The 27665-nt window shown below is 37.8% G+C and overlaps 1 protein-coding gene across 1 annotated transcript; it reads left to right on the top strand.

The window, feature by feature from the left end:
- The first annotated feature begins 415 nt into the window (after window positions 1-415).
- Window positions 416-26843, top strand: prss59 (serine protease 59, putative). The gene is made up of 9 exons (XM_039660367.2): window positions 416-709; window positions 1680-1861; window positions 1975-2207; window positions 20558-20693; window positions 21748-21862; window positions 24180-24381; window positions 25643-25733; window positions 25818-26017; window positions 26453-26843. Exons 1-9 carry the CDS (start codon window positions 503-505, stop codon window positions 26560-26562), a joined length of 1476 nt encoding a protein of 491 aa, XP_039516301.2. The 5' UTR covers window positions 416-502; the 3' UTR covers window positions 26563-26843.
- The last annotated feature ends 822 nt before the right edge of the window (window positions 26844-27665 follow it).

Here is a 27665-nt window from a genome sequence, read left to right as displayed (position 1 = left end):
TTAATCCACCTTAATTATACAGCTGTCAGATCACACCCCATTGAGCGTGTTCAACGCGGAAGTAGGCCTATGCTATTTTTTGTAGGCTAATTTTGGTCACTTCTAAATCCGTTGGTCTGGAAAATAACAAAATAATGCAGTCAAATAATTTGTGCTACAAAGTTGCAGCTGCATGCAGCAATAGTTTTTATAGGCTACAGCAAAAATAACCGGAAGTGGACCGGAAGCTGCCCGCGCCCCCTCACTTACGTTGAGAATAATGTGAATATAATGCTCGTGTTTACACGTAGTTGATTGTTTGCTTGACTTAATGTGTTTCTCTAGATCTTAAGCAACATATAGTTTGGCCTGCAGACTTCTGCTTCTCTGTGGATAATATGCAAAACCTGAGGACACCCCTAGGTGTCAGTGTAACTCCAATCCAGAATAGTGGGGGAAGTGAAGCGATATCACATGATTGTAAACACATGATCACACGATAGAGAAGCAGTTCCACTTCAACATGGCTTTAGGCTGTAATAGTTTAGAGAAATATCCAGCTGTTGTTGTGACTGTTTTGGCGTGTGTTTTCCTCGCCCCGTGCGCTGCTCACTACAGAAGCTCGCGCAGAAATGAAGCTCTGGTGCACGTGAAGTCTGATGTGCAAGAGCACTGGTTCACTCAGAGACTGGATCACTTCAACGGCGCAGACACTCGAGTCTGGAAACAGGTACAGCTGCTAAAGACTGAGAGACATTAGATCATACTGGTGCTAATGATACATGCACCACGATACTTCAAAGAAAACCATGGTATTATCCTTCAGAAATCATTTCTGTCACAAAACAAAACAGCTGTGCTGCTGCTGCTTCATATTGTTGTGGAAGCCAAACGCACTTTCTTTCTGGATTCTTTGATGTATAGAAAATTCAAAAGAACATCATTTATGTGAAATATAAATAGTTTGTAATGTTACAAATGTCTTTACTGATGCTTTTGATCAATTTAATGAATCCTTGCTGAATAAAAGTATTATTATTATTATTTTATTTCAAAATCTTACTCGCCCTAAACTTTTGAATCACGGTTTTCACAGTAATATACAGCAGCACAACTGTTTTCAACTCTGATAATAATCAGAAATGTTTCTTGAGCATCAAATCATCATAGACTGATTTCTGAAGGATCATGTGACACTGGAGACTGGAGTAATGATGCTGGAAATACAGCTTTGATCACAGGAATAAATTACATTTTAATTAATGTTTATACTGTATTTTGGTTAAGTCTTTAGGAGCATAAGAGACATATTTCAGAGACAATTACAAATCGCTATGATTCCAAACATTTGACTTGTGTGTACCTACTTAACTATATTTTGGGGACAAATTTGTAGCCAGCAGTGACCAAAACCTGAAAAAATCTCCAAAAACCTTCCATTAGGGACGTCCTCATTTGAACATCTGGTATAAAAAAATAAAGTAATTAAAGGTTTATTAAAAAATGTAAAATGCAACAAGTTTTGTGTTAGAGTTGGTTTATGGGTAGAGTCAATGTAAGGGGAGAGAATACACAGTTTGTACAGTTTAAAAACTATGAAAAGTCCCCATTGTGTGTGTGTATGCATGCATGTGAAAGCACTGATTTCGAAAGTACCTATGTCAATAAAGGTTCAACTAATGAACCCTTTCCTCCTGCAGAGATACTTTGTGAATGAGAGTTTCTATAGAGCCGGTGGTCCGGTGTTCCTGATGATCGGGGGGGAAGGTCCGGCTAGCCCCGCCTGGATGCAGTACGGGTCCTGGATGCTCTACGCTCAGAAACTGGGAGCCCTGTGTTTATTACTGGAGCATCGCTTCTACGGGAAGAGTCACCCGACCGAGTGAGTGAAACACTGGCTTATGAACACTAGATGGCACTACAAGTCATCTTATTTTTACTGTCCATCCATATCACCTCAACAGCTGCTAATAGATTATTGTGCTGTGTTGTCAGGGATCTGAGCGCAGGGAATCTGCGTTTCCTCAGTAGTCGTCAGGCTCTGGCCGATCTCGCACACTTCCGCTCAGTCACTGCAGCATCTCGAGGCCTGACCAATAGCAAGTGGGTTGCATTTGGGGGTTCCTACCCAGGATCCCTTGCTGCCTGGTTCCGTCTGAAGTACCCGCACCTGGTGCACGCTTCTGTGGCGACCAGCGCACCCGTACACGCCACGGTCAACTTCCCAGGTGAGCACTGTGAGCATGAAGCAGTCCATTACTGTAATTTTTGCATAACTGCAATGCTTGGGTCTGAATTCCTCATTGTTATAGCTCCACAGGCCCCTTTTCTACCCCTTTCAGGGCTCCAGACTGCGACCAAATGGTCGCATTTTGCGACCAAAATTTGAGAGTGTGCGACTGAATTTTACATCCAGTCGCACATGTGCGACCAGTAAATTTGCCACACGTTAAACGCATGGTAATGCGTGGAAGGGACGCGTCAATGAATCCGGGACAAGAATAGCGCGATTAAACGTCTGTGGGAAGGAGACGGAGACAAATATCACAACCTGATGTGCGTCTGAGCAATAAGCGATCTATTGACTCGTTAGTCGTTACCTAGCAGCGAATGCAAACAAAATGAAAGTGGAAAGAAAATACGCCACTCATATATGATTAGGACCGTGGTCGGAGCAGCAGCAGCGATCCGAACCAATGACAGTAAAATAAAGCCCCGAACTTGCCAGTCGCGGGCCGATCTCGCTCACGCAACACTGTTACTAGGAAATCCAGTGAAGAAATCCATTGAATTCGCCTCAGAATTAATAACATCAACACCACGAGATCCAGTGAGAAACACTCCGATTCGGCGCAGAGTTCTGTTATTAGATCAAACGGCGCTGACGTGAAAACCAGGAAAAACACTAGGCTTTCAGTCCACAAATCAGCCATGGATTTAGGTTAATGTAGTAAGTTACAGTAACTCTAACCATAAATATGATAATGTGTAAGAAATAGTCAAATGCTTACAAGTAGCCTCCTACACATCTTTTCCAAGCACTTCAATAATATCATATATAAATGTTTTATTTTTTTTTCTATTTTTTATGTGATTACCAACATATTTTTTGTTCATCCTTTAAAGATTGTCCCAAAACGAAAAATTTTAAGATGTTGGAAAACTCTTATTTAAACACTTAAATAATAATAATAATAGGCTAAAGTTACCATTTGTAAACAGTAGGATGTTTATTGGCTATTTTCACTCCACAATCCATATACATATATTTTAACTACTTTTATTAATTGATATTAAGACATTATACATTATATTAACTAAAGTTAATTTCATCTACACCCTAAATTAAGCTTAGTGATTTATTGTCAGCACCAGTGCTACCAGAATTTTTTTTTTAGTAGAACTCTCTGTGAGTTCTCATTTGAGATGATGCTGCCCTCAACTTTGAGTCTAGAGCCATGTGAACTTAAAATAAAATAGCATATCATAATGTTAAATCTATTTATTATTAAATAATTTGTCAGTATTACAGTTATTTTGGGGGAAATTTGAATAATTGCATTGCAAGCTGATTTAAGGTGTGCCCCTACATTTTCTGCTTGCGCTCCTAAAATTTTCAGTCAGGGGCAACAGCGCTCCTAGTAAAAAAAGTTAGTCTGGAGCCCTGCCTTTTCTGATGTGCGTCTGTGAGCGACCCGTTTCAAAGCGGCCCCTTTAAATAAAAAGGAGATGCGTCACACCCCGCCCGCTCTCCAGGTCGATGAGTTAACACTCAGGTTCAACTCCCCGCGTTCGGCCTAGTGTTGGGCGATATGCTCCATTTTCATATCGTCCTATCGTCAGCCTGTGAGATCGGCGATACACGATATTATTGTGAGGGGGCGGGGCTAACTTATTTGATTATTAACTTGATTATTTAGCCTACTCATTAATTTGCTTGTTTTATTAGCCTACTTCGTTTTATATACGAGAATCTTTTTTCTATTTTGCTAGCAAAGGTGGAGTGTTTATTAATAGGATCAGGTTATTTCCTGGTATAGTGAGGTAAAAAAAAGAGATCCTAATCCTTTTGTTTGTCAACGGGAAATTTACGGACACATTAGCCTATTCTCATGCCATTACATGCAGCATTTTGACTAGGGCCTATTTCTGCACGAGATGAAAACACGTTTTAATAATTTCTTGGGTCAGAAAAAGTCGGAGTTTGCGATATGTGTCCCCCTACCAGTGCGCTCTCTGCGCACTTCACATGCGCACTTCAGTAAGCACGAAGTACGCGGGTTAATGTGTTTTAAATGCCGGGAGAAACAAGAGCAAGGGCCAAACGTCTAGCTGAGTCGATCGGTTTATACTTAACTTGACTCAGATAATTAAGGAAACGTTTACATGACCACATGCATTGTCAAGTTTATTCAACATAATCAGGTTAAGAACGTCGTCGCATGTAAACGCGCTCAATCTCTGAAAGTGAAAGTAAAAACGGACTGCTTTCGGCATCTGCATTAACGCCGCGTTCCCTCAGAGACGACGATGATTGATAACGGTAACTATAATACTATTTTAGTGATATTATTATTAATACTATTTAGTAATTGTATTGTTTTTAGTGTTAGTGTCATTAAACGTTTTGTTAATGTGTTACGGAAACAAATAGCCTACTGACGAACAACGATGCCGTTTGATCTTGGATCTGTAGGAAATTGAATTTTGCGTCTGTTAAAACGAGCACTTGATAATTTGTGAATGGATCACCTTGCAATTATATTTTGATGTGGGATGTTTTTTAGTCTGTTTTAAAAACATTCTCTTAGAGGAGTCCTCATTAGTGCGTGTGTTGTTGCAATTGTTATGAGGTGATGTCGTTGTAAATTTAGGCAAGGCAAATTAATTGTAGTTCCTAATATTAATTTAATAACAATAATATAGCTGCGAGCAGCGATGGCGGGCCCAAGCCGGTGGCACCGCAACCCCTGGCTCCTTTAGTTACCTAAAGGCACCGGGGTGGCGGTGCCGAAGGCTTTGGCCCTTTCATGATTAAATGTTAAAACGGCTTGCCATAGTCTGTCATTTTGACTAGTCACAATTATGTTACAGATATCTTAAATGATAATACAAACTATCCAAAATGTAATTACGACTAGACAGAAAGACATTGTTGATATCTACAATGTTAATTTCCGGATAGGCAAACTTAGCTTTTAAATGTTAAAAGGGCTTGCCATACACGGACGTAGGCTCAGAGAGAGTCTCACCATATTCAAACCAAAATATCTGACTTCCTCTTGGTCTGAGCTAATGACTATGAATTAGAAAGTTGTCTGGCTTGAGGAGTACAATGTATATAACGATTTTTGTAACTGTAGATAAAAATAACAACCCCACTTTTGTCAAAAGGTGGCGCTATTTAGTCCCTGCACCATGCCCGTTTCTGAAACTTTGCACATGTCTACTAGCTAATAAATGTGATGTGTCTGTTGAGTTTCATGCAATTTCAAGCATGCTAAGAGTCTCAAAAGCATCCTAAAATAATTTCAAAGTTTGAAGCTTTGCCACGGCAACAGTTTAAAAGATATCAAGAATCCATTCACAGGTCTACATCTACCGTATGTTTACATTATACAGATGAAGTTTTTCATCTGTTTTTCATCATTATACAGATGAAGTTTTTCATCTGTTTACATTATACAGATGAAGTTTTTCATTCATATTATTACATGCAAGCGTGTTTGATTTATGGACCAAGTTTTCGGACCCCGTTCCAGGGGGCGCTGTCTAGCCCCCCTGCCACGCCTAGGTACCATCTTCAGCCCGGGCCTGATGGCAGTGGGATACGACCTGTGTGCAAAGTTTCAAGAGTTTTCAAACCCGTTAAGGGCCTCAAAAGCCATTAAGAGTCTCAAAATCATCAAAAAAAAAAGAATTTTAAAGTTTGATGCGTTGCCACGGCAACAGTATCAAAGATATCAAGAATCCATTCACAGGTCTTCATCTGCCATGTATTTACATTATACAGATGAAGTTTGAAGCAAATCGGGTAAAAATAAGAGGTTGATATCAAAGCATTTTGAAAGTGACACACTTCCTGCTGCCAGTTGGTGGCGCTATAACTTTGACTCGAAATAGTCACATCCATGTGATCGTCCTCTTACAGGAACACACTGATGAAGTTTCATCAAGATATGTTAATGTATGCTGAAGTTATAACACACTTCCTGTTTCACGTTTCTCGCCATAATTTTGTTTCCTCGCCACGGCCAAACCGTTTGAGATATCAAAAATCCCCTCACAAACTTTCATCCTCAATGTCTTGACTTCTTGCACACCGAGTTTGGTTGTGATTGGTAAACACATGCGTTGTAATTTGATGTATTTCTCCTAGGACAACTATTCAAACAACCCATAATTCTCAACTTCCATTTTAATTGTCGTAAAACTTAGAGCACGAAAGTTGTTTGGCCTGATGTGATCTATAATTGTACCGAGTTTCATATTAATTCACGCAAGTGTGTTTGATTTATGGACAAATGTTCGAATCCCAGTCCAGGGGGCGCTGTCGAGCCGCCCTGCCACGCCCGATGACCAGCTTCAGCCCGGCCCTGATGGCCATGGGTTCTGACCCGTGTGCAAAGTTTCAAGAGTTTTAGAGGATGTTAAGGCCCCCGAAAATGCCAGAGAAGTCGCACACAGCAAATAAAGGGTTAAAATTAACCTGACAGGCGCCCCTCCTCTCACTCACACAGAGAGACACTGAGAGACTGGCAAAATTCTAAGATTTTCTCTACATTCAAACAAAGATATCTGACTTTCTGTGGGTCCTAGCTAATGAGTGTCAATTAGAAAGTTGTCCGGCTCGAGGAGTACAATATACATACCGATTTTTGTAACTGTAGATAAAACTAACAACCCCACTTTTGTCAAAAGGTGGCGCTACTGAGCCCTCACCACGCCCGTTTCTGAAACTTTGCACGTGTCCACTGGCTAATAAATGTGATGTGTCTGTTGAGTTTCATGCAATTTCAAGCATTCTAAGGGTCTCAAAAGCATCCTAAAAGAATGGTAAAGTTTGATGCATCGCTACGGCAACAGTTTCAAAGATATCAAGAATCCATTCACAGGTCTACATCTGCCTTATGTTTACATTATACAGATGAAGTTTGAAGCAAATCGGGTAAAAATAAAAGGGTGATATCAAAGCATTTTGAAAGTGACACACTTCCTGCTGCCAGTTGGTGGCGCTATAACTTTGACTCACAATAGTCACATCCATGTGATCGTCCTCTTACAGCGAACACACTGCTGAAGTTTCATCAAGATCAGTTAATGTATGCTGAAGTTATAACACACTTCCTGTTTCACGTTTCTCGCCATAATTTCGTTTCCTCGCCACGGCCAAACCGTTTGAGATATCAAAAATCCCCTCGCAAACTTTCATCCTCAATGCCTTGACTTCATGCTGACCGAGTTTCGTGCCGTGTGTTTGAATTCTCTAGGAGGAGTATTGCACATTCCATTGCGAGCGTTTTACAAACAAACCTCAATAGCCGACTTCCTGTTTGGCTGGGGTAAAAAGTAAGAGTGTGAGGTATAGATGAAACGATGAGATCAACATGTGTACCGAGTTTCATATTATTACATTCAATCGTGTTTGATTTATGGACCAAGTGTTCGGACCCCGTTCCAGGGGGCGCTGTCTAGACCCCCTGCCACACCCAGGTACCATCTTCAGCCCGGCTCTGATGGCTGTGGGATCTGACCTGTGTGCAAAGTTTCAAGAGTTTTCAAACCCGTTAAGGGCCCCAAAAGCCGCTAAGAGTCTCAAAATCATCAAAAAAAAGAATTTTAAAGTTTGATGCGTTGCCACGGCAACAGTATCAAAGATATCAAGAATCCATTCACAGGTCTTCATCTGCTATGTATTTACATTATACAGATTAAGTTTGAAGCAAATCGGGTAAAAATAAGAGGGTGATTTCAAAGCATTTTGAAAGTGACACACTTCCTGCTGCCAGTTGGTGGCGCTATAACTTTGACTCACAATATTCACATCCATGTGATCGTCCTCTTACAGCAAACAAACTGCTGAAGTTTCATCAAGATCAGTTAATGTATGCTGAAGTTCTGACACACTTCCTGTTTCACGATTCTCGCCATAATTTCGTTTCCTCGCCACGGCCAAACCGTTCGAGATATCAAAAATCCCCTCGCAAACTTTCATCCTCAATGCCTTGACTTCATGCTGACCGAGTTTCGTGCCGTGTGTTTGAATTCTCTAGGAGGAGTACTTCAAATTCCATTGCGAGTGTTTTATGAACAACCCTAAATAACCGACTTCCTGTTGGGCTGGGGTAAAAAGTAATAGTTTGAGGTATATATGAACGATGAGATCTATATGTGCACCGAGTTTCATATTATTACATGCAAGCGTGTTTGATTTATGGACCAAGTTTTCGGACCCCGTTCCAGGGGGCGCTGTCTAGCCCCCCTGCCACGCCCGGGTACCATCTTCAGCCCGGCCCTGATGGCCGCGGATTCTGACCCGTGTGCAAAGTTTCAAGAGTTTTTGAGCATGTTAAGGGCCCCAAAAGTGCCCAAATAGTCGTATAAATAATAATAATAATAATAAATATAGCTGCGAGCAGCGATGGCGGGCCCAAGCCGGTGGCACCGCAACCCCGGTTCCTTTAGTTACCTAAAGGCACCCGGGTAGCGGTGCCGAAGGCTTTGGCCCTTTTATGATTAAATGTTAAAACGGCTTGCCATACTCTGTCATTTCGACTAGTCACAATTATGTTACAGATGTCTTAAATGATAATACAAACTATCCAAAATGTAATTACGAATAGACAGAAAGACGTTGTTGATATCTACAATGTTAATTCCGGACAGGCAAACTTAGCTTTTAAATGTTAAAAGGGCTTGCCATACAGGGACGTAGGCTCAGAGAGAGGCTCACCATATTCAAACCAAAATATCTGACTTCCTCTTGGTCCGAGCTAATGACTATGTATTAGAAAGTTGTCCGGCTTGAGGAGTACAATGTATATACCGATTTTTGTAACTGTAGATAAAACTAACAACCCCACTTTTGTCAAAAGGTGGCGCTATTTAGTCCTTGCACATTGCCCGTTTCTGAAACTTTGCACGTCTACTGGCTAATAAATGTGATGTATCTGTTGAGTTTCAAGCAATTTCAATTTCAATTTGACTGTTGAAAAGAAGTGCGCCGATTAGATACTCAGGATCGGTATCGGCTCTGACACTGCCATCTTTGACGAGGCTGATTCAAATTCTATATTGTGCATATACTATTCTGTTAGGCACAAAGGCACAAAAACTTTCTAAAGTACCATAAAGTTTTTGTGTACTGTATTATTAGTGTTCTGAAGCTATTATGTGATATAGAAATTAATATTTAAGTCATTAAATTCAAGAACACAAACTTTTCCCTCTCTGCGCCTGTCAGTCATTCTCCATTCAGCATTCAAACAGCACGTCACATTCGGTTACAGTCAATGATGAAACGATCTTCAATGATTCAATGTTAATCCTATTATACTGGATCTTTAAGATAAAGGTCTAAAGGTCTATATTTTCGAATGAAGAAACTTTTTCTTGCTGGACTTTATTGCTGTAACTTAATCGTGTTACTTTCTACCGGGTGTCGGACGCTGTCGGTTAGATCACAACACTAGAGTCAGAGCACTATAATTGTTCTTCACGCACACAGTAACTGAAATTTAAAACCTTTAAAAGAAAAGGCTCAATAAACTATTGCATAGATAGATAATGTATAATACACTGTTCATAAATATGTATTTCCTTTGTGCTTTGAACTTTTCAATACGGACTCAATGCGCTGTAACTTCATGTGGCTTCAAGCACATCATTCTCCGCTCGGGATGCACATAAGTGCTTTGTGCTGCACCGTATTGGAGCCGTAATATCATAATGCAGTGACGTAATGACAGATTATTAATTGCCTTTCAATTATATGTTGCTTTATAGCAGCCATGGCTATATTTTTTTTAATGATTTTTGTTATCTTGTTTTTCATGAATGTATTTTTCAAAAATAAGAGCAATGTGTATTATCTATTATTAATATGGTTTATAATAGCATTTTTGTCATAGATTATGACAAAGTAATCATATGATCCACCAGCGAGGAACCAGCAGAACAGAGTGAACATTCTTTCTGTTTAGTTCAATCCTACTTAATAGGAATTTATTTAAAATGCTCGCTCTACTCCACACCATTAATGTCTTGTGCGGACATCCGTATTTTGACTTTCGGTTTTAAGTAAGCGATTTAAAAGCTCCCAAGTCCCAGCGGAGTCACACGTTGATTAACCGGTGGGAATATACACAATAGGCCTACCTGATATTGAACACAAGAGGGCAGTATAGCACTACGTATGACTCAGATTATTATTTTTTTATGAATTTTACAACAATTCTGGCTGTTTTTGAACGTAAACACAATTCTTAAATGAAAAAAAAGGAAAAATTGGGGAAGTTATAATATTTGTATAATTTAATTTAGAAACAAATGATGTATAATTACATTTTTAGAAGATATGAGGCTTTTAGTGTTTACTTTTTTGACATTACTTTAATCTTTTGCCATAGTTGCACATGTCTATTGGCTAATAAATGTGATGTATCTGTTGAGTTTCAAGCAATTTCAAGCAAGCTAAGAGTCCCAAAAGCATCAAAAAATAATGTTAAAGTTTGTTTCGTTGCCACGGCATTTTGAAAGTGACACACTTCCTGCTGCCAGTTGGTGGCGCTATAACTTTGACTCACAATAGTCACATCCATGTGATCGGTCTCTTACAGCGAAAACACTGCTGAAGTTTCGTCAAGATCAGTTAATGTATGCTGAAGTTATAACACACATCCTGTTCCATGTTTCTCGCCATAATTTCGTTTCCTCGCCACGGCCAAACCGTTCGAGATATCAAAAATCCCGTGGCACTTTTTCATCCTTAATGTCTTGACTTCACGCTGATCGAGTTTCGTCGAATTTGGTTCAGTGCTCTAGGAGCAATAATTTAAATTACATTGCATGTGTTTTAAACACAACCCTAAATAGCCAACTTCCTGTTGGGCTGGGGTAAAAAGTAAGAGTGTGAAGTATATATGAAACGATGAGATCTATATGTGTACCAAGTTTCATATTATTACATGCAAGTGTGTTTGATTTATGGACCAAATTTTCAGACCAAGTTTATTGACCAAGTTAATCTGATTAATAAACTAATTATATAAAACTATTGTCAATTCACTACAATTAAACTAGTTATATGCCTTTACTTATAAAAAATAAAAATAAAAACTTATTTAAAAAATACCAGGCTTGAGAAATGTATTTTCTTTATGCAGGTCATACACACAGCAGTGAAATGGTTAAGCCCCCTCCCCCTGCACACACACACACACACACACAGACAGCCAGCCAGCCAGCCAAAGGCTCAGAGTGGCCATATTCAAACAAAAATATCTGAGTTTCTGTGGGTCCTAGCTAATAAGTGTCAATTAGAAAGTTGTCCGGCTCGAGGAGTACAATATACATACCAATTTTTGTAACTCTAGTTAAAACTAACCACCCCACTTTTGTCAAAAGGTGGCGCTACTGAGCCCTCACCACGCCCGTTTCTGCAACTTTGCACATGTCTACTGGCTAATAAATGTGATGTGTCTGTCGAGTTTCATGCAATTTGAAGCATGCTAAGGGTCTCAAAAGCATCCTAAAAGCATCCTAAAAGAAGGGCAAAGTTTGATGCGTCGCCACGGCAACAGTTTCAAAGATATCAAGAATCCATTCACAGGTCTACATCTGCCGTATGTTTACATTATACAGATGAAGTTTGAAGCAAATCGGGTAAAAATAAAAGGGTGATTTCAAAGCATTTTGAAAGTGACACACTTCCTGCTGCCAGTTGGTGGCGCTATAACTTTTACTCACAATAGTCACATCCATGTGATCGTCCTCTTACAGCGAGCACACTGCTGAAGTTTCATCAAGATCAGTTAATGTATGCTGAAGTTATAACACACTTCCTGTTTCACGTTTCTCGCCATGATTTCGTTTCCTCGCCACGGACAAACCGTTCGAGATATCAAAAATCCCCTCGCAAACTTTCATCCTCAATGTCTTGACTTCACGCTGACCGAGTTTCGTCGAATGTGGATCAAAGCTCTAGGAGGAGTATTTCAAATACCATTGCGAGCGTTTTACAAACAAACCTCAATAGCCGACTTCCTGTTGGGCTGGGGTAAAAAGTAAGAGCGCGAGGTATAGATGAAACGATGAGATCAACATGTGTACCGAGTTTCATATTATTACATGCAAGCGTGTTTGAGTTATGGACCGAGTGTTCGGACCCCGTTCCAGGGGGCGCTGACGAGCCCCCCTGCCACGCCCAGGTACCAGCTTCAGCCCGGCTCTGATGGCCGCGGGTTCTGACCCGTGTGCAAAGTTTCAAGAGTTTTCGAGCACGTTAAGGGCCCCAAAAGTGCCCAAAAGGTAGTAAAATAATAATTATTATAATAATAATAGAGAAGAAAAATAATCGCAAGGAATATAGCTGCGAGCAGCGATGGCGGGCCCAAGCCGGTGGCACCGCAACCCCGGTTCCTTTAGTTACCTAAAGGCACCCGGGTGGCGGTGCCGAAGGCTTTGGCCCTTTCATGATTAAATGTTAAAACGGCTTGCCATACTCTGTCATTTCGACTAGTCAAAATTATGTTACAGATGTCTTAAATGATAATACAAACTATCCAAAATGTAATTAGGACTAGACAGAAAGACGTTGTTGATATCTACAATGTTAATTCCGGATAGGCAAACTTAGCTTTTAAATGTTAAAAGGGCTTGCCATACAAGGACGTAGGCTCAGAGAGAGGCTCACCATATTCAAACCAAAATATCGGACTTCCTCTTGGTCCGAGCTAATGACTATGTAATAGAAAGTTGTCCGGCTTGAGGAGTAAAATGTATATACCGATTTTTGTAACTGTAGATAAAACTAACAACCCCACTTTTGTCAAAAGGTGGCGCTATTTAGTCCTTGCACCATGCCCGTTTCTGAAACTTTGCACGTCTACTGGCTAATAAATGTGATGTATCTGTTGAGTTTCAAGCAATTTCAATTTCAATTTGACTGTTGAAAAGAAGTGCGCCGATTAGATACTCGGGATCGGTATCGGCTCTGACACTGCCATCTTTGACGAGGCTGATTCAAATTCTATATTGTGCATATACTATTCTATGTAAGGCACAAAGGCACAAAAACTTTCTAAAGTACCATAAAGTTTTTGTGTACTGTATTATAAGTGTTCTGAAGCTATTATGTGATATAGAAATTAATATTTAAGTCATTAAATTCAAGAACACATAAACTTTTCCCTCTCTGCGCCTGTCAGTCATTCTCCATTCAGCATTCAAACAGCACGTCACATTCGGTTACAGTCAATGATGAAACGATCTTCAAGATGATTCAATGTTAATCCTATTATACTGGATCTTTAAGATAAAGGTCTAAAGGTCTATATTTTCGAATGAAGAAACTTTTTCTTGCTGGACTTTATTGCTGTAACTTAATCGTGTTACTTTCTACCGGGTGTCGGACGCTGTCGGTTAGATCACAACACTAGAGTCAGAGCACTATAATTGTTCTTCACGCACACAGTAACTGAAATTTAAAACCTTTAAAAGAAAAGGCTCAATAAACTATTGCATAGATATATAATGTATAATACACTGTTCATAAATATGTATTTCCTTTGTGCTTTGAACTTTTCAATACGGACTCAATGCGCTGTAACTTCATGTGGCTTCAAGCACATCATTCTCCGCTCGGGATGCACATAAGTGCTTTGTGCTGCACTGTATTAGAGCCGTAATATGATAATGCAGTGACGTAATGACAGATTATTAATTGCCTTTCAATTATATGTTGCTGCGTCATTAAACATCTGTCCTATGCATTTCAAACATTTATAGCAGCCATGGCTATATCTTTTTATGATTTTTGTTATCTTGTTTTTCATGAATGTATTTTTTAAAAATAAGAGCAATGTGTATTATCTATTATTAATATAGTTTATAATAGCATTTTTGTCATAGATTATGACAAAGTAATCATATGATCCACCAGCGAGGAACCAGCAGAACAGAGTGAACATTCTTTCTGTTTAGTTCAATCCTACTTAATAGGAATTTATTTAAAATGCTTGCTCTACTCCACACCATTAATGTCTTGTGCGGACATCCGTATTTTGACTTTCGGTTTTAAGTAAGCGATTTAAAAGCTCCCAAGTCCCAGCGGAGTCACACGTTGATTAACCGGTGGGAATATACACAATAGGCCTACCTGATATTGAACACAAGAGGGCAGTATAGCACTACGTATGACTCAGATTATTATTTTTTTCTGAATTTTACAACAATTCTGGCTGTTTTTGAACGTAAACATAATTCTTAAATGGAAAAAAGGGAAAAATTGGGGAAGTTATAATATTTGTATAATTTAATTTAGAAACAAATGATGTATAATTACATTTTTAGAAGATATGAGGCTTTTAGTGTTTACTTTTTTCACATTACTTTAATCTTTTGCCATAGTTGCACATGTCTACTGGCTAATAAATGTGATGTATCTGTTGAGTTTCAAGCAATTTCAAGCATGCTAAGAGTCCCAAAAGCATCAAAAAAGAATGTTAAAGTTTGTTTCGTTGCCACGGCAACAGTATCAAAGATATCAAAAATTCATTCACAGGTCTACATCTGCCGTGTATTTACATTATACAGATGAAGTTTGAAGCAAATCGGTTAAAAATAAGAGAGTGATTTCAAAGCATTTTGAAAGTGACACACTTCCTGCTGCCAGTTGGTGGCGCTATAACTTTGACTCACAATAGTCACATCCATGTGATCGGTCTCTTACAGCGAAAACACTGCTGAAGTTTCATCAAGATCAGTTAATGTATGCTGAAGTTATAACACACATCCTGTTTCATGTTTCTCGCCATAATTTCGTTTCCTCGCCACGGCCAAACCGTTCGAGGTATCAAAAATCCCGTGGCACTTTTTCATCCTTAATGTCTTGACTTCACGCTGATCGAGTTTCGTCGAATTTGGTTCAGTGCTCTAGGAGCAATAATTTAAATTCCATTGCATGTGTTTTAAACACAACCCTAAATAGCCGACTTCCTGTTGGGCTGGGGTAAAAAGTAAGAGTGTGAAGTATATATATGAAACGATGAGATCTATATGTGTACCAAGTTTCATATTATTACATGCAAGTGTGTTTGATTTATGGACCAAATTTTCAGACCAAGTTTATTGACCAAGTTAATCTGATTAATAAACTAATTATATAAAACTATTGTCAATTCACTACAATTAAACTAGTTATATGCCTTTACTTATAAAAAATAAAAATAAAAACTTATTTAAAAAATACCAGGCTTGAGAAATGTATTTTCTTTATGCAGGTCATACACACAGCAGTGAAATGGTTAAGCCCCCTCCCCCTGCACACACACACACACACACACACACACACACAGACAGCCAGCCAGTCAGCCAGCCAGCCAAAGACACAGAGACATGTAGGCTCAGAGTGGCCATATTCAAACAAAAATATCTGACTTTCTGTGGGTCCTAGCTAATAAGTGTCAATTAGAAAGTTGTCCGGCTCGAGGAGTACAATATACATACCAATTTTTGTAACTCTAGTTAAAACTAACAACCCCACTTTTGTCAAAAGGTGTCGCTACTGAGCCCTCACCACGCCCGTTTCTGAAACTTTGCACATGTCTACTGGCTAATAAATGTGATGTGTCTGTCGAGTTTCATGCAATTTGAAGCATGCTAAGGGTCTCAAAAGCATCCAAAAAGCATCCTAAAAGAAGGGTAAAGTTTGATGCGTCGCCACGGCAACAGTTTCAAAGATATCAAGAATCCATTCACAGGTCTACATCTGCCGTATGTTTACATTATACATATGAAGTTTGAAGCAAATCGGGTAAAAATAAAAGGGTGATATCAAAGCATTTTGAAAGTGACACACTTCCTGCTGCCAGTTGGTGGCGCTATAACTTTGACTCACAATAGTCACATCCATGTGATCGTCCTCTTACAGCGAACACACTGCTGAAGTTTCATCAAGATCAGTTAATGTATGCTGAAGTTATAACACACTTCCTGTTTCACGTTTCTCGCCATGATTTCGTTTCCTCGCCACGGACAAACCGTTCGAGATATAAAAAATCCCCTCGCAAACTTTCATCCTCAATGTCTTGACTTCACGCTGATCGAGTTTCGTCGAATTTGGATCAAAGCTCTAGGAGGAGTATATGACATTCCATTGCGAGCGTTTTACAAACAAACCTCAATAGCCGACTTCCTGTTGGGCTGGGGTAAAAAGTAAGAGTGTGCGGTATAGATGAAACGATGAGATCAACATGTGTACCGAGTTTCATATTATTACATACAAGCGTGTTTGAGTTATGGACCAAGTGTTCGGACCCCGTTCCAGGGGGCGCTGACGAGCCGCCCTACCACGCCCGGGTACCAGCTTCAGCCCGGCTCTGATGGCCGCGGGTTCTGACCCGTGTGCAAAGTTTCAAGAGTTTTCGAGCACGTTAAGGGCCCCAAAAGTGCCCAAAAGGTAGTAAAATAATAATTATTATAATAATAATAATAATAGTAAAGAAAAATAATCCCAAGGAAAACAATAGGGCCTTCGCCCTTTCAGGGCTTGGGCCCTAAAAACAATAGGGCCTTCGCCCTTTCAGGGCTTGGGCCCTAATAATAATAATAATAATCGTTAGGAAAACAATAGGGCCTTCGCCCTTTCAGGGCTTGGGCCCTAACTAGCTTTATAATAATAGGCCTAATAATAATAATTTAATACATTATGGTAAAACGAGCCAATTATCGTATTGATATCGTCAAAGGCATCTGCCATCGGCGATATGTCAGACTATCGTCGATACACGATACTATCGTCTATCGGCACAACCCTAGTTCGGCCATTATTGTAGTTTGATTAGAGATATGCGATAATATATACGATACCTTCAAAGAACATTTTTAGTCACTCGTTAACAAAATGTCAATAACAGAAGACTTGTCCATCAAGCCTTACATATTGGAGCCAGAGCGAGCGATTTGAAAAAGACGACGACGAACCTGCAGAACAACGTCTTCACATGGATGCAGGGGTGTGTAACGTTAAGTTAACTATGTTGTGTTATTAGTGAAAGTCGACTATTTCTCTTGTTAAAACAAGCACACTGACAAGATAAATGACTACGGTCCAATCTTGCCACTAAAAATCTGTATTAATAATAATATAATAACAAACCCTTCTGTATACTGGCGGAGGTTGTTGAAGTGGGAATCCTTGAAGTGCTTCAGGTCGCTACATCCAAGAACCGAACATTTTGACTTGCCCTCTCGTAACTTCTGCATCATTGAGCTCGGACTACAAAATAGGAGCGAGAAATAATAATAGCGGATTGCTCGAAGTGTTGGGCCGGTAGTCAATGTCCTTATTTGGCAGTTCCGCTGCAAATATGGTGACGGGATAGTTCAAAAAACGCCATAGACAACAGAAAAATCTGAACAGGTTGAAAAATATGACCAAAACAGAATATAAAGATATAAACGAAGCACCTGAAGAGAATAATTTCATCTTTTCTGTACTTATAAACACTCCAAATATACAACAAAATGCATTTAAGGGCTAAAAAAGTGGATTTTGCATGATATGTGCCCTCTAACAGGTGGAAGTCATCATGACATCATAATTAATACATGCTCCTAGTTGTATTGTGCATGTTTTATTACTGCACTTTGTTTTATATCCTGCTCCGCTCCCTGAAACAATTTTCCTTTTGGCTGGTTTCCAACCATCTGTCATATAAATATGCTTTTTTTTACCATTTAGTCAATTCTTGATGGACAAAATTGAGAAAAAACATGTCTAAATGTCTTCTTGTTAAATGTCCTGGTTTTACTATTGAAATGGGTCAATTTTGTAATTTTCTCAGTAATATTCTGAAATATGATTAATTTATTATAAGTTTTTTCTATTTGATTTTGAATATATGTTCAAATGTCATTTATTCATGCAATGCAAAACTGTATTTATAGCATCTTTACTCCAGTCTTCAGTGTCACATGATCCTTCAGAAATCAGTCTAATATGATGATTTGATGCTCAAGAAACATTTCTGATTATTATCAATGTAGAAAACAGCTTCAGATTTCTATGTTCAATTTTTTCAGGGTTCTAAATAGAATGTTCAAAAGAACAGCATTTATTTGAAATATAATATAACTGTCACTTTTGATCTGAATTTAATGCATCCTTTCTGAATAAAACCAGTTTCTTTCCAAAAAATCAATATTATATATTTAGTTTAGTTGGTACTTTTTTTTCTTGTCTCTATCATTTATTTTTGTCTTGTTCTCAGTCTGCTTTTCTTGTCTTATTAGCTTTTTCCCTCCGTTCTCCCCCTCTTTTCCCTGTGAACAGCTGTGTGTCACCACGACATCGGAAAAACTTTGAACAGAGACCTTTCCCTGACCTACACACGCACACATTAATCAGCAGTTGGTCTGAGAGGGTGTTTATTATGTCTGTTGGGTCATATTTAAAACGCCTCCATACAGACATTAACATTAAATATACATCGAGGGTTAATTATGGCGATGAGCAACTGTCTCCAGTGCCGAGAGACCAGATGCATGTGTTTTGCCTGTGAGGAGAATCTCAAAGCTCTCCGTCTGTGTGGTTTGATGAGGGCGGATGACTCCATGTCTGTCCTGCGGTGGAGCTTCGGCTCGAGTGTGGCATCGCTCCTCAGGATAGTGATGTCGCACTGACCACTTTCACAGAGCTGTTCATTGTACGCAGCTCTTAGATCACTCCAGCGCTAGAACAATAGCCTCTCATATTGTGTCCTCATCATCTCTTCTCTCGTTGTTTAGTTGGAACAACTGTAGCCTAAAAGTAATAATGTTACAAACCGAATGGCTGAATAAAAGTAGCAGCTCCAATATATTCTGACGATTCTGAACACACATCTAAACAAAATAAATTGAAATTTACTAGAGGTTCTCACAAAATGTTCAATGTTGCAGTCGGTTTGAGTGACTCACTCATAAAGACGCGAATCAGCGTTTTTGAATGAATCTCTTGAGTGAATAATTTAATGACTCACTCATTAAGACTTGAATCTGCGTTTTTGAACAAATCTCTGGAATGAATGATTCAATGACTCGCTCATAAAGACTTGAAGCAGCGTTTTTGAACAAATCTCTTGAATTAATGAGTCAATGACTCACTCAAAGACTTGATTCAAGTGATTTGGTCAAAAAAGCTGATTCAAGTCTTTATGAGTGAGTCACTGAATCATTCATTCAAGAGATTTGGTCAAAAAAACTGAATGAATGATTCAGTGACTCACTCATAAAAGCTTGAATCTGCGTTTTTGAACAAATCTCTCGAATGAATGATTCAATGACTCACTCATAAAGACTTGAATCAGCGTTTTTGACCAAATCTCTTGAATGAATGAGTCAATGACTCACTCAAAGACTTGATTCCAAGAGATTTGGTCAAAAAAGCTGATTCAAGTCTTTATGAGTGAGTCACTGAATCATTCATTCAAGAGATTTGGTCAAAAAAACTGAATGAATGATTCAGTGACTCACTCATAAAAGCTTGAATCTGCGTTTTTGAACAAATCTCTCGAATGAATGATTCAATGACTCACTCATAAAGACTTGAATCAGCGTTTTTGACCAAATCTCTTGAATGAATGAGTCAATGACTCACTCAAAGACTTGATTCCAAGAGATTTGGTCAAAAAAGCTGATTCAAGTCTTTATGAGTGAGTCACTGAATCATTCATTCAAGAGATTTGGTCAAAAAAACTGAATGAATGATTCAGTGACTCACTCAAAAAAACTTGAATCGGCGTTTTTGAACAAATCTCTCGAATGAATGATTCAATGACTCACTCATAAAGACTTGAATCAGCGTTTTTGAACAAATCTCTTGAATAAATGAGTCAATGACTCACTCAAAGACTTGATTCAAGAGATTTGGTCAAAAAAGCTGATTCAAGTCTTTATGAGTGAGTCACTGAATCATTCATTCAAGAGATTTGGTCAAAAAAACTGAATGAATGATTCAGTGACTCACTCATAAAAACTTGAATCGGCGTTTTTGAACAAATCTCTCGAATGAATGATTCAATGACTCACTCATAAAGACTTGAATCAGCGTTTTTGAACAAATCTCTTGAATGAATGATTCAATGACTCACTCAAAGACTTGAATCAGCGTTTTTGAACAAATCTCTTGAATGAATGATTCAATGACTCACTCATAAAGACCTGAATCAGCGTTTTTGAACGAATAATTCAGTGACTCCCTCATAAAGACTTGAATCAGCGTGAAAAGACTGTTTGTGAAGCCGTTTCATATCGACACAAGTCAAATCGAACATAATTTTGTTGAGTAATGTTGTGTAATTTTCTTCTATGTCTGCAGAATATTTAGAGGTGGTGTGGCGATCGCTGGCGGCGGAGAACCCAGACTGCCCCCTATTGGTGAAGAAAGCATCAGACACGTTGGTTGCTCTGCTCAACGACCCGAAAACGTATGACAACATCACAAAGGACTTCAGGTAACTCGCGTGAATGCTTGCTTTAATTCAGAAAGGATGCTTTAAATTGATCAAAAGTGACAGTAAAGACATTAAACGAATCCTGTTCTTTTAACTGATCATGAATAAAATATATAGTTTGCACAAAAATGTTTTTCGAGGACCTTATTATCATATTAGAGTGATTTCTGATTTCTGAAGGATCATGTGACACTGAACACTGGAGGAATGATGCTGGAAATACAGCTTATTCTTATATTTATATTTCACTGTTTTACAGCATTTTTGACCAAATACATGCAGCCTTGGTGAGCAGAAGAGACTTCCTTTCAAAAACAAAAAATATTTCCGCCCTCAAACCTTTGAATCGTAGTGAATAGTGTAATTTTAGTTGCTTTTTAATTGAGATTTAATTGACCAAACAACACAAAACGGCATTCATAATGCATTTATCTTAATAAAGGAACATTATTATTTAGATCCATTAGGATATTATTTATCCCTGCCAACATGTCTTTAATTAGAGGAGAAAAGCAGTCATATCTGAGGAGAAGTTACATTATTCAGTATATTCACTATATATTTAGTTTATTCGGGCAACAAATAAGGGTACTTATTTTAATTAATTTCATCTTGACTTAAAAACACGCATCTATTTAAACTAGAATTGGGAATTATATAGGTTTGCAATGGCATAGGAACATGAGACTATGTCTAATACATGTGTGTTTTGGAAGGACTGAAAAGGCCTTTCTGTTGCAGTTGCTGGACTGTGACTATCCTGGTTTCAGTGTCCTTCTTAGTTCCGTTCGACTTGTGATCTGTGTGTGTGTGTGTGTGTCAGGATCGTGAGATCCTGGAATGCCGTCTGTGCTCCGCAGCTCAGATATGGACCAGGGTCAGTCGTCTCGGCAGTGGCACGACCCGCGGAAATCTAAAACATCCTTCATCTTTCTCTTCCTTCCTTCCTGCTGTCGTGATTTTGACGTTGTGAGGAATGCAATACGAGTGTACTACTGCATTTTGTCCAGTACACGCATTATTTAGTGTGTATCATCACTTCTCTGTGTCTCAGGTTGTGCTCTAAGCTCCAGATCCAGTCCAAGATGGATTCTGCGTATCTTCTGGAGTCTTTGGCTGGGAATTTCATGGACGTAGTGCAATACAACGAGGACAACCGGGCCTTTGAGGTGTGTGAGTTAGAGATATCGCCCGACACACGCCATTATGACCACAAGCGCAAAAGTGAAATGGTTAGAGCTCACGAAGACTCTGGACTCGGGTCAAAGAGTCAGGAAAGCTCGAGTCAGAAACAAGATTAGTCATTTGTTGGAGAGTGTGTGTATGAGACAGATAAGAGGCTGGATATTCTCCGGTCAGATTTCCAATAAACCACAGGAGCTTTTAGAGGTGCAGGATTGGGTTTCAGAGAGAGAGAGAGAGCAGCTGAATGAATGAGAGAGAGAGAAACAACAGCCGTGTTTATAATGGGAAACGTTTGGGTTGTTCATGTTTATTCTTAGTTGTCACTTGTGAAGTATAAAATGAGTTGCATCTGGGTTAGTATAAAAGTCCTGCATCCCCTGTTTGCATACTTCTGCTCATGATGACAGGGAAGTGTATACTTCTATATGTGTGTAGTAAGAAAGCAGGCCTTTATTAGTACATACCAACATATGCTAAAAAAAAAAAAAGTTTTTTAATAGTTTTATTATTTTTTTTTACCTATTTTATTTTATAAAATCTAAAAATTATTTTTTTTTAATTATAAATTAAAAATGGTCACTTCTATACAAAATAAAATCATGCTCTGGTAAATCATAATTTTCATAATTTAAAAAGTCGAAATTATGACAATTCATGTTATGATTTCGACTGTTTGTCAATTTTGACTCGTGCTATAACTTCGACTTAGTATGCCAATTTTGACTAATTCATAATTTAGATTTTTTTTTACTTTTTTTAAATAATGTTATTCATTATTTTAATTTAGTATGGCATACTTTCAGATTTATAAAACATTTTAATTTTGTATTTCATAATTCTGACTTTTTTCATCATATTTTTGAATCTCATAAATTTGATTTAGTATGTCATAATTTCGAATTTGTAATACAAATAAATAATTTTGACTTAGTAAGTCATAATTTTGATTCATGCCATAATTTTGATTTTGTTTGCTATAATTTTGACTTTTGGATCTCATTATGATTAACCAGAGCATGATTTTGTTTGCGGTGACCTTCTATTGGAAGACAAAATTTAATGAATTGAACACTTGAATTCAATCAATGAAAATGAATCTTAGTTGTGTTGCTTCTCAAGTAAATTAAAGATAATTTTTCATAACATTTATAGGGAATACGCATATTTTCTTACAGCACAGGCAGATTTTTTTTTGCTTCTGCCACAGTGCAGTAAATGCGACTTGGAATCCATGACTACTTCACTTCTTAAAATGACTTCAACATTTTCTTAAAGTTGCAAGAGCTGCCACAAACTCCTGTATTTTATGGTGCAAGGAGTTGTGGGTAATTATAGCACATAAAGCATGCAGAGATGCACTTCTCCTTGAAGTCCACTGTGAACAGCTTTATTTGCAGGTTCCTGTGTTTCGGGACGCTCTTGCAATACTGTATTATACAGATAGAATGAGAATTTGGATGCGAAATCCAGTCCTAGATAAACTCTCAATACCTGAAAACATGAAAACCCATGATTTAGTTTACAGTTGAATGAATTCAAACTCCAGATTAATCCAGATTTGGTTTGTGACTCACTCACTCTCTCTCACACACACACACACACATTCCCTGGCATGATCCAAGCAGTGATGAAGTGTGTAAGTGTATTTTGGATTGAGAGGCGTGTCTGTGTAATCAGACTCCAATCTCTGAGTGTTCTTGGAATCTCGGTTCTGGTTCTGATAGATTACAGCTCACATCCTGATTACCAGCGGCTCCGAGACTCTTGTCCTCAAACGCCCCCAAGGCCTTTTCTTTGACTATAATGTTTGACTAAACAGTTTCTACAAGTGAGCAAAATCAGTCAAAAACCTTAATTTCTAGTGGGATAAAAATGATTTCAATTATGATTTTTAATTTGAAATTTTTATTTAATTCAAAATGAAACAATAAGAAAAACATCCACGGCAAAATAAAACAACATCGACACAAAAACATTCCATAATAACATTTAACATACCAAAAAAATATCTAATCTTTTTATAGGTTTTATCATACAAATGTAAACCAATAAATACATTTAATAATTAAATAAAGATACCTAAATAAAATCATGTATAATAGAAGCACATTGATTATGAATTTAGGCTTACAAATGAGTTATAATGAATTTCAGTGAAAAAAATTACTTTTTTCTCTTGAAACATCTTCTTTACTCATGCAATACGTTTTCGAATAGGATTGTATACATCATTAAAATGAGCTTTATATTAAAGCAATAGAATATACAAGTGTATAGTGTATATATGTGTGTGTGTTTCAGGGTGCTGTGGGCACTAACATCACGATTAAGGTGTTGTGCAGTGTGATGCTGGACTCTTCTCTAGGCGGCCCGTACGATCGATACGCCGCAGTGGCTCGTCTGATGCAGAACACCTTCTCCCAGTCCTGCATTAACACCCAGTACAGCAGCTACGTCCAGGACATGACCAACACCAGCTGGAGCGGCCCGGAGGCCGGAGGAGGTGTGTGTGTGTGTGTGACTGTCACACACTGTGTTTATATCTGTATGTGATGTTCCTCGCTTTTATATCTCATTTTTCCTTTCTCAGGTTTCATGGGCTTTTCCTCTGTCTGAATGAGAACCAGTATTTTAATGTGTGAATTCAACCACTGAATCCCATGAAAATATGCTCAAGAAATGTACTTTTTTACTTAATTTGTTTTTTTTGGGGTTATTTAGTACTATTGCAATGCAGAAAAGGGTTTTCATATTTTAGGCTTTTTATTTGACACTTTTTTATTAACAATCTTGAATTTAAAAAATTGTTTTTGTAAGTAATAGGTTATAAAAAGTATGAATGATGTCCCAAGAAATATATTTAGCATTAACAAAAAAATAAGGCCTTTATTTCTGTTTGTTTTGTGTTTATTTAATTCATTTATTGTTTTGTTATATTTCAGTTTTATTTTAATTGTTTGTTTTGTTTATTTTGTTATTTTATTACCTGTTTTTTATATTGTTTTATTTCTTGTTTATTTTTATTTATTATTATTATATTTTATTTAATTATTTTTTGTGGATAAAATATCCCCCAGGCATTAGAGACATCTTGCAATTGGTCAGAAATGTTGTATCGCTCTGTAAGTAACATGTTTAATATCTAAAATAATATTTAGCATAAACAAAAATAAGGCCTAATGAATGTTTTATTTTATCTGTTTTTGTATTTGTTGATTTTATTAATTTAGTTATTTGTTTGTTAGATTTCAGGTTTTTTTTATTTATTTAGTTATATTTAATTTTTTTATTTGTTTTATATTTATTTATTTTATTAATTTATTTTGTTATATTTTTATTTCTTTTTAGTTTTTTATTTATTTCTCATTTATTATTTATTTATTTATTTTTGTATTTAAATTGTTTTTTTTTTTTGGAGGGGGGTGGGGGTGAAATATCACTCAGGCACTAGAAGACATTTTGCAATTATTCACAAATGTTGTATTATAGACCATTTTGCAAGATGTAAACAACACTGGTCCAGGAGCACTTCCTGTTTCAGTTTTTTACCACTACATAAAAGCTGGGATAAAATACAACCAACAGAACATTTAAAACTGAATCAAAAAGTTAAACGCACATCTTTAAGATGCTTTATTTACATGTGAAATAAAGAAAACAGTTACAAACTGAAACAGGAAGTGTTTCTGGACCAGCGTTGTTTACATCTTGTGAAATGGTCTAAAAATCATAAAAATGAAGCTGAATTTAGTTTGTGTGTTTAGGGCGGCAGTGGGTGTATCAGACCTGCACTGAATTTGGGTTTTATCAGAGCACCGATTCACCGAACCAGCCCTTCAGTGGATTTCCCTTACCGTGAGTGTGTGTAGCTGTGGTCTTGACATCGCATTGCAATCGCATCGAGTGTTTAAAGGCATCAAACGGTCTTCTGTTGTGCAGGTATTTCCTGCAGCAGTGCGCTGATATATATAACCTGAGCACCTCGTTAGATGATGCTGTTCAGCAGACCAATGAGGAATACGGAGGATATGACATCAAAAGCACTCGCATCGTCTTCCCCAATGGTTCCATTGACCCCTGGCACGCTCTCGGAGTGACCCAGGACATCGCAAGTGACCTTCCGGCTGTCTTCATTAAAGGTCTGTCCCGTTTCCATTTACATTCATCTCTTTTTTTCCCGCTGAATCTCACCGGTGCCGCTCTTTCTTTCTCTCCCTCGCTCTCTCTCTATTTGGAAGACAAGGAAAAGCAGACTGTTATGGCGAAGGTCAATAAGCAGTGTGCATATGTTTTTAGGTTTGGTAGTTTCCCGGTTGAGGGCAGGGTGGAGTGTGCATGCTAGATTTTGATGGAATCTCTACCAAAGTTTAAAGAATTATGGGGAATAGATGAAATATTATGTACACTGTATGACAATGAATTGGTTTTGAGGTTGTTGTTTTTTTAAAAGACAGAAAATTTAATTTATGTATTTATTGGTGTATTTTCTTTTGCAAATCAGCTGTAAATCTTTTGTAATAATAGCAAGTCAATTGTAATAATAAAGGTGAACTTGATCTCTCTCTCTCTCTCAGGAACGGCTCATTGTGCAAACATGTACCCGCCCCGAGCAGAAGACCTTCCTCAGCTGGGTCTGGCACGGGACCGCATCTTCATCCTTCTCCAAAAGTGGCTGGCCGAGTGATTGACAGCAACAGCGGCCAATCAGATGCTCAGGCGCGTGTGTAATGGCCAATCAGGTGCTTCTGCTGTCTAATGGTACTAAAGAGATTCTTGCTTTAGAAATCAGTTTTGGTACTGTTTTTATTACAATCAGTTTTTTAACAATCAGTTTACAACAATCAGTTTAGTTTGTAATATGTTTATGAAAGTGTGAACGAATGAATGTATTTTTTCTTGATGTAAATCACTTGTATATTTTGCAGCAAATGTTTCTCAATAAAGGAAGTTTTGTGATGTCGAAAACATGACTTGTGGTTGATTTCATGCTGTGTTGCAGACTGATTTGCTGTGTTTTTGGTAGAAAAAGTGTTGGAATGGGGAGGAGGTAAAAACACTAGTTAATATCAAACCTAAATAAATACTTGTAAAATGTAAAAATTATAAGAGGAAACAAGCTTCCTATAGGAATTGGCAATAGATACTATGGAAGCGAATACATTTAATTTTTTTCCCCTCACAATTTCGATTTTATATCTCATCTATCAATTTTGAAAATAAAAAAAGTCAGAATTACGAGTTATATAGTCAAAATTGCGAATTGCGATCATCGCCGTTTCAGCAAAAACATATTATGTAACGTTATACAACATAACATACATATATTAATTTGTCAATGTACTCCAATGCATTGTACTATAGCATCGTATGGTATTACCATGTCCAAAAAAACCTGTGGTAAAATAAACCATACTCATTTACCATGGTGTTTAAATACTATCATGGTAACTTAAACAAGTTACTTTATTTGTTGATTTTGTTTGGTGTGTTTTTGCTTGAAAAAGGGATTGGGGGTAATAGGAAGGAGATAAAAACTAGTTAATATCAAACCTAAATAAATACTTGTGTGTGTAAAACACTGTATCATAAAACTTATATAGTCCCTTCCGTTAGTCACTTCCGTTTGTTTGGTAAACCATTTGCGCAACAGTTGTGTCCTGAATGATGCTGATGTGTTACTGTTTTGTGAAAGCATATAATTAATCTCCGCACTAATTATCCTATTCTTCCGCGTTGATGTAATTTCCTGTTTACATCGAGGGGAATTTAATCAAAGATTCGCTGAAG

This window comes from Pimephales promelas, chromosome 16 (genome assembly GCF_988280905.1).
Source record: "Pimephales promelas chromosome 16, fPimPro1.hap1.1, whole genome shotgun sequence".
In the NCBI taxonomy this organism is placed as follows: Eukaryota; Metazoa; Chordata; class Actinopteri; order Cypriniformes; family Leuciscidae; genus Pimephales; species Pimephales promelas.
The sequence above is the reverse complement of the archived record's forward strand: the minus strand, read 5'-3'. Positions and strand labels throughout refer to the sequence as shown.

Coding starts and splice junctions, on each gene's coding strand:
- prss59 (XM_039660367.2), top strand. CDS start 503: ATGGCTTTAGGCTGTAATAGTTTAGAGAAATATCCAGCTGTTGTTGTG. Junction 24,382..25,642: donor CGGCCCGGAGGCCGGAGGAG/GTGTGTGTGTGT, acceptor TTGTGTGTTTAG/GGCGGCAGTGGGTGTATCAG. Junction 26,018..26,452: donor TCCGGCTGTCTTCATTAAAG/GTCTGTCCCGTT, acceptor TCTCTCTCTCAG/GAACGGCTCATTGTGCAAAC.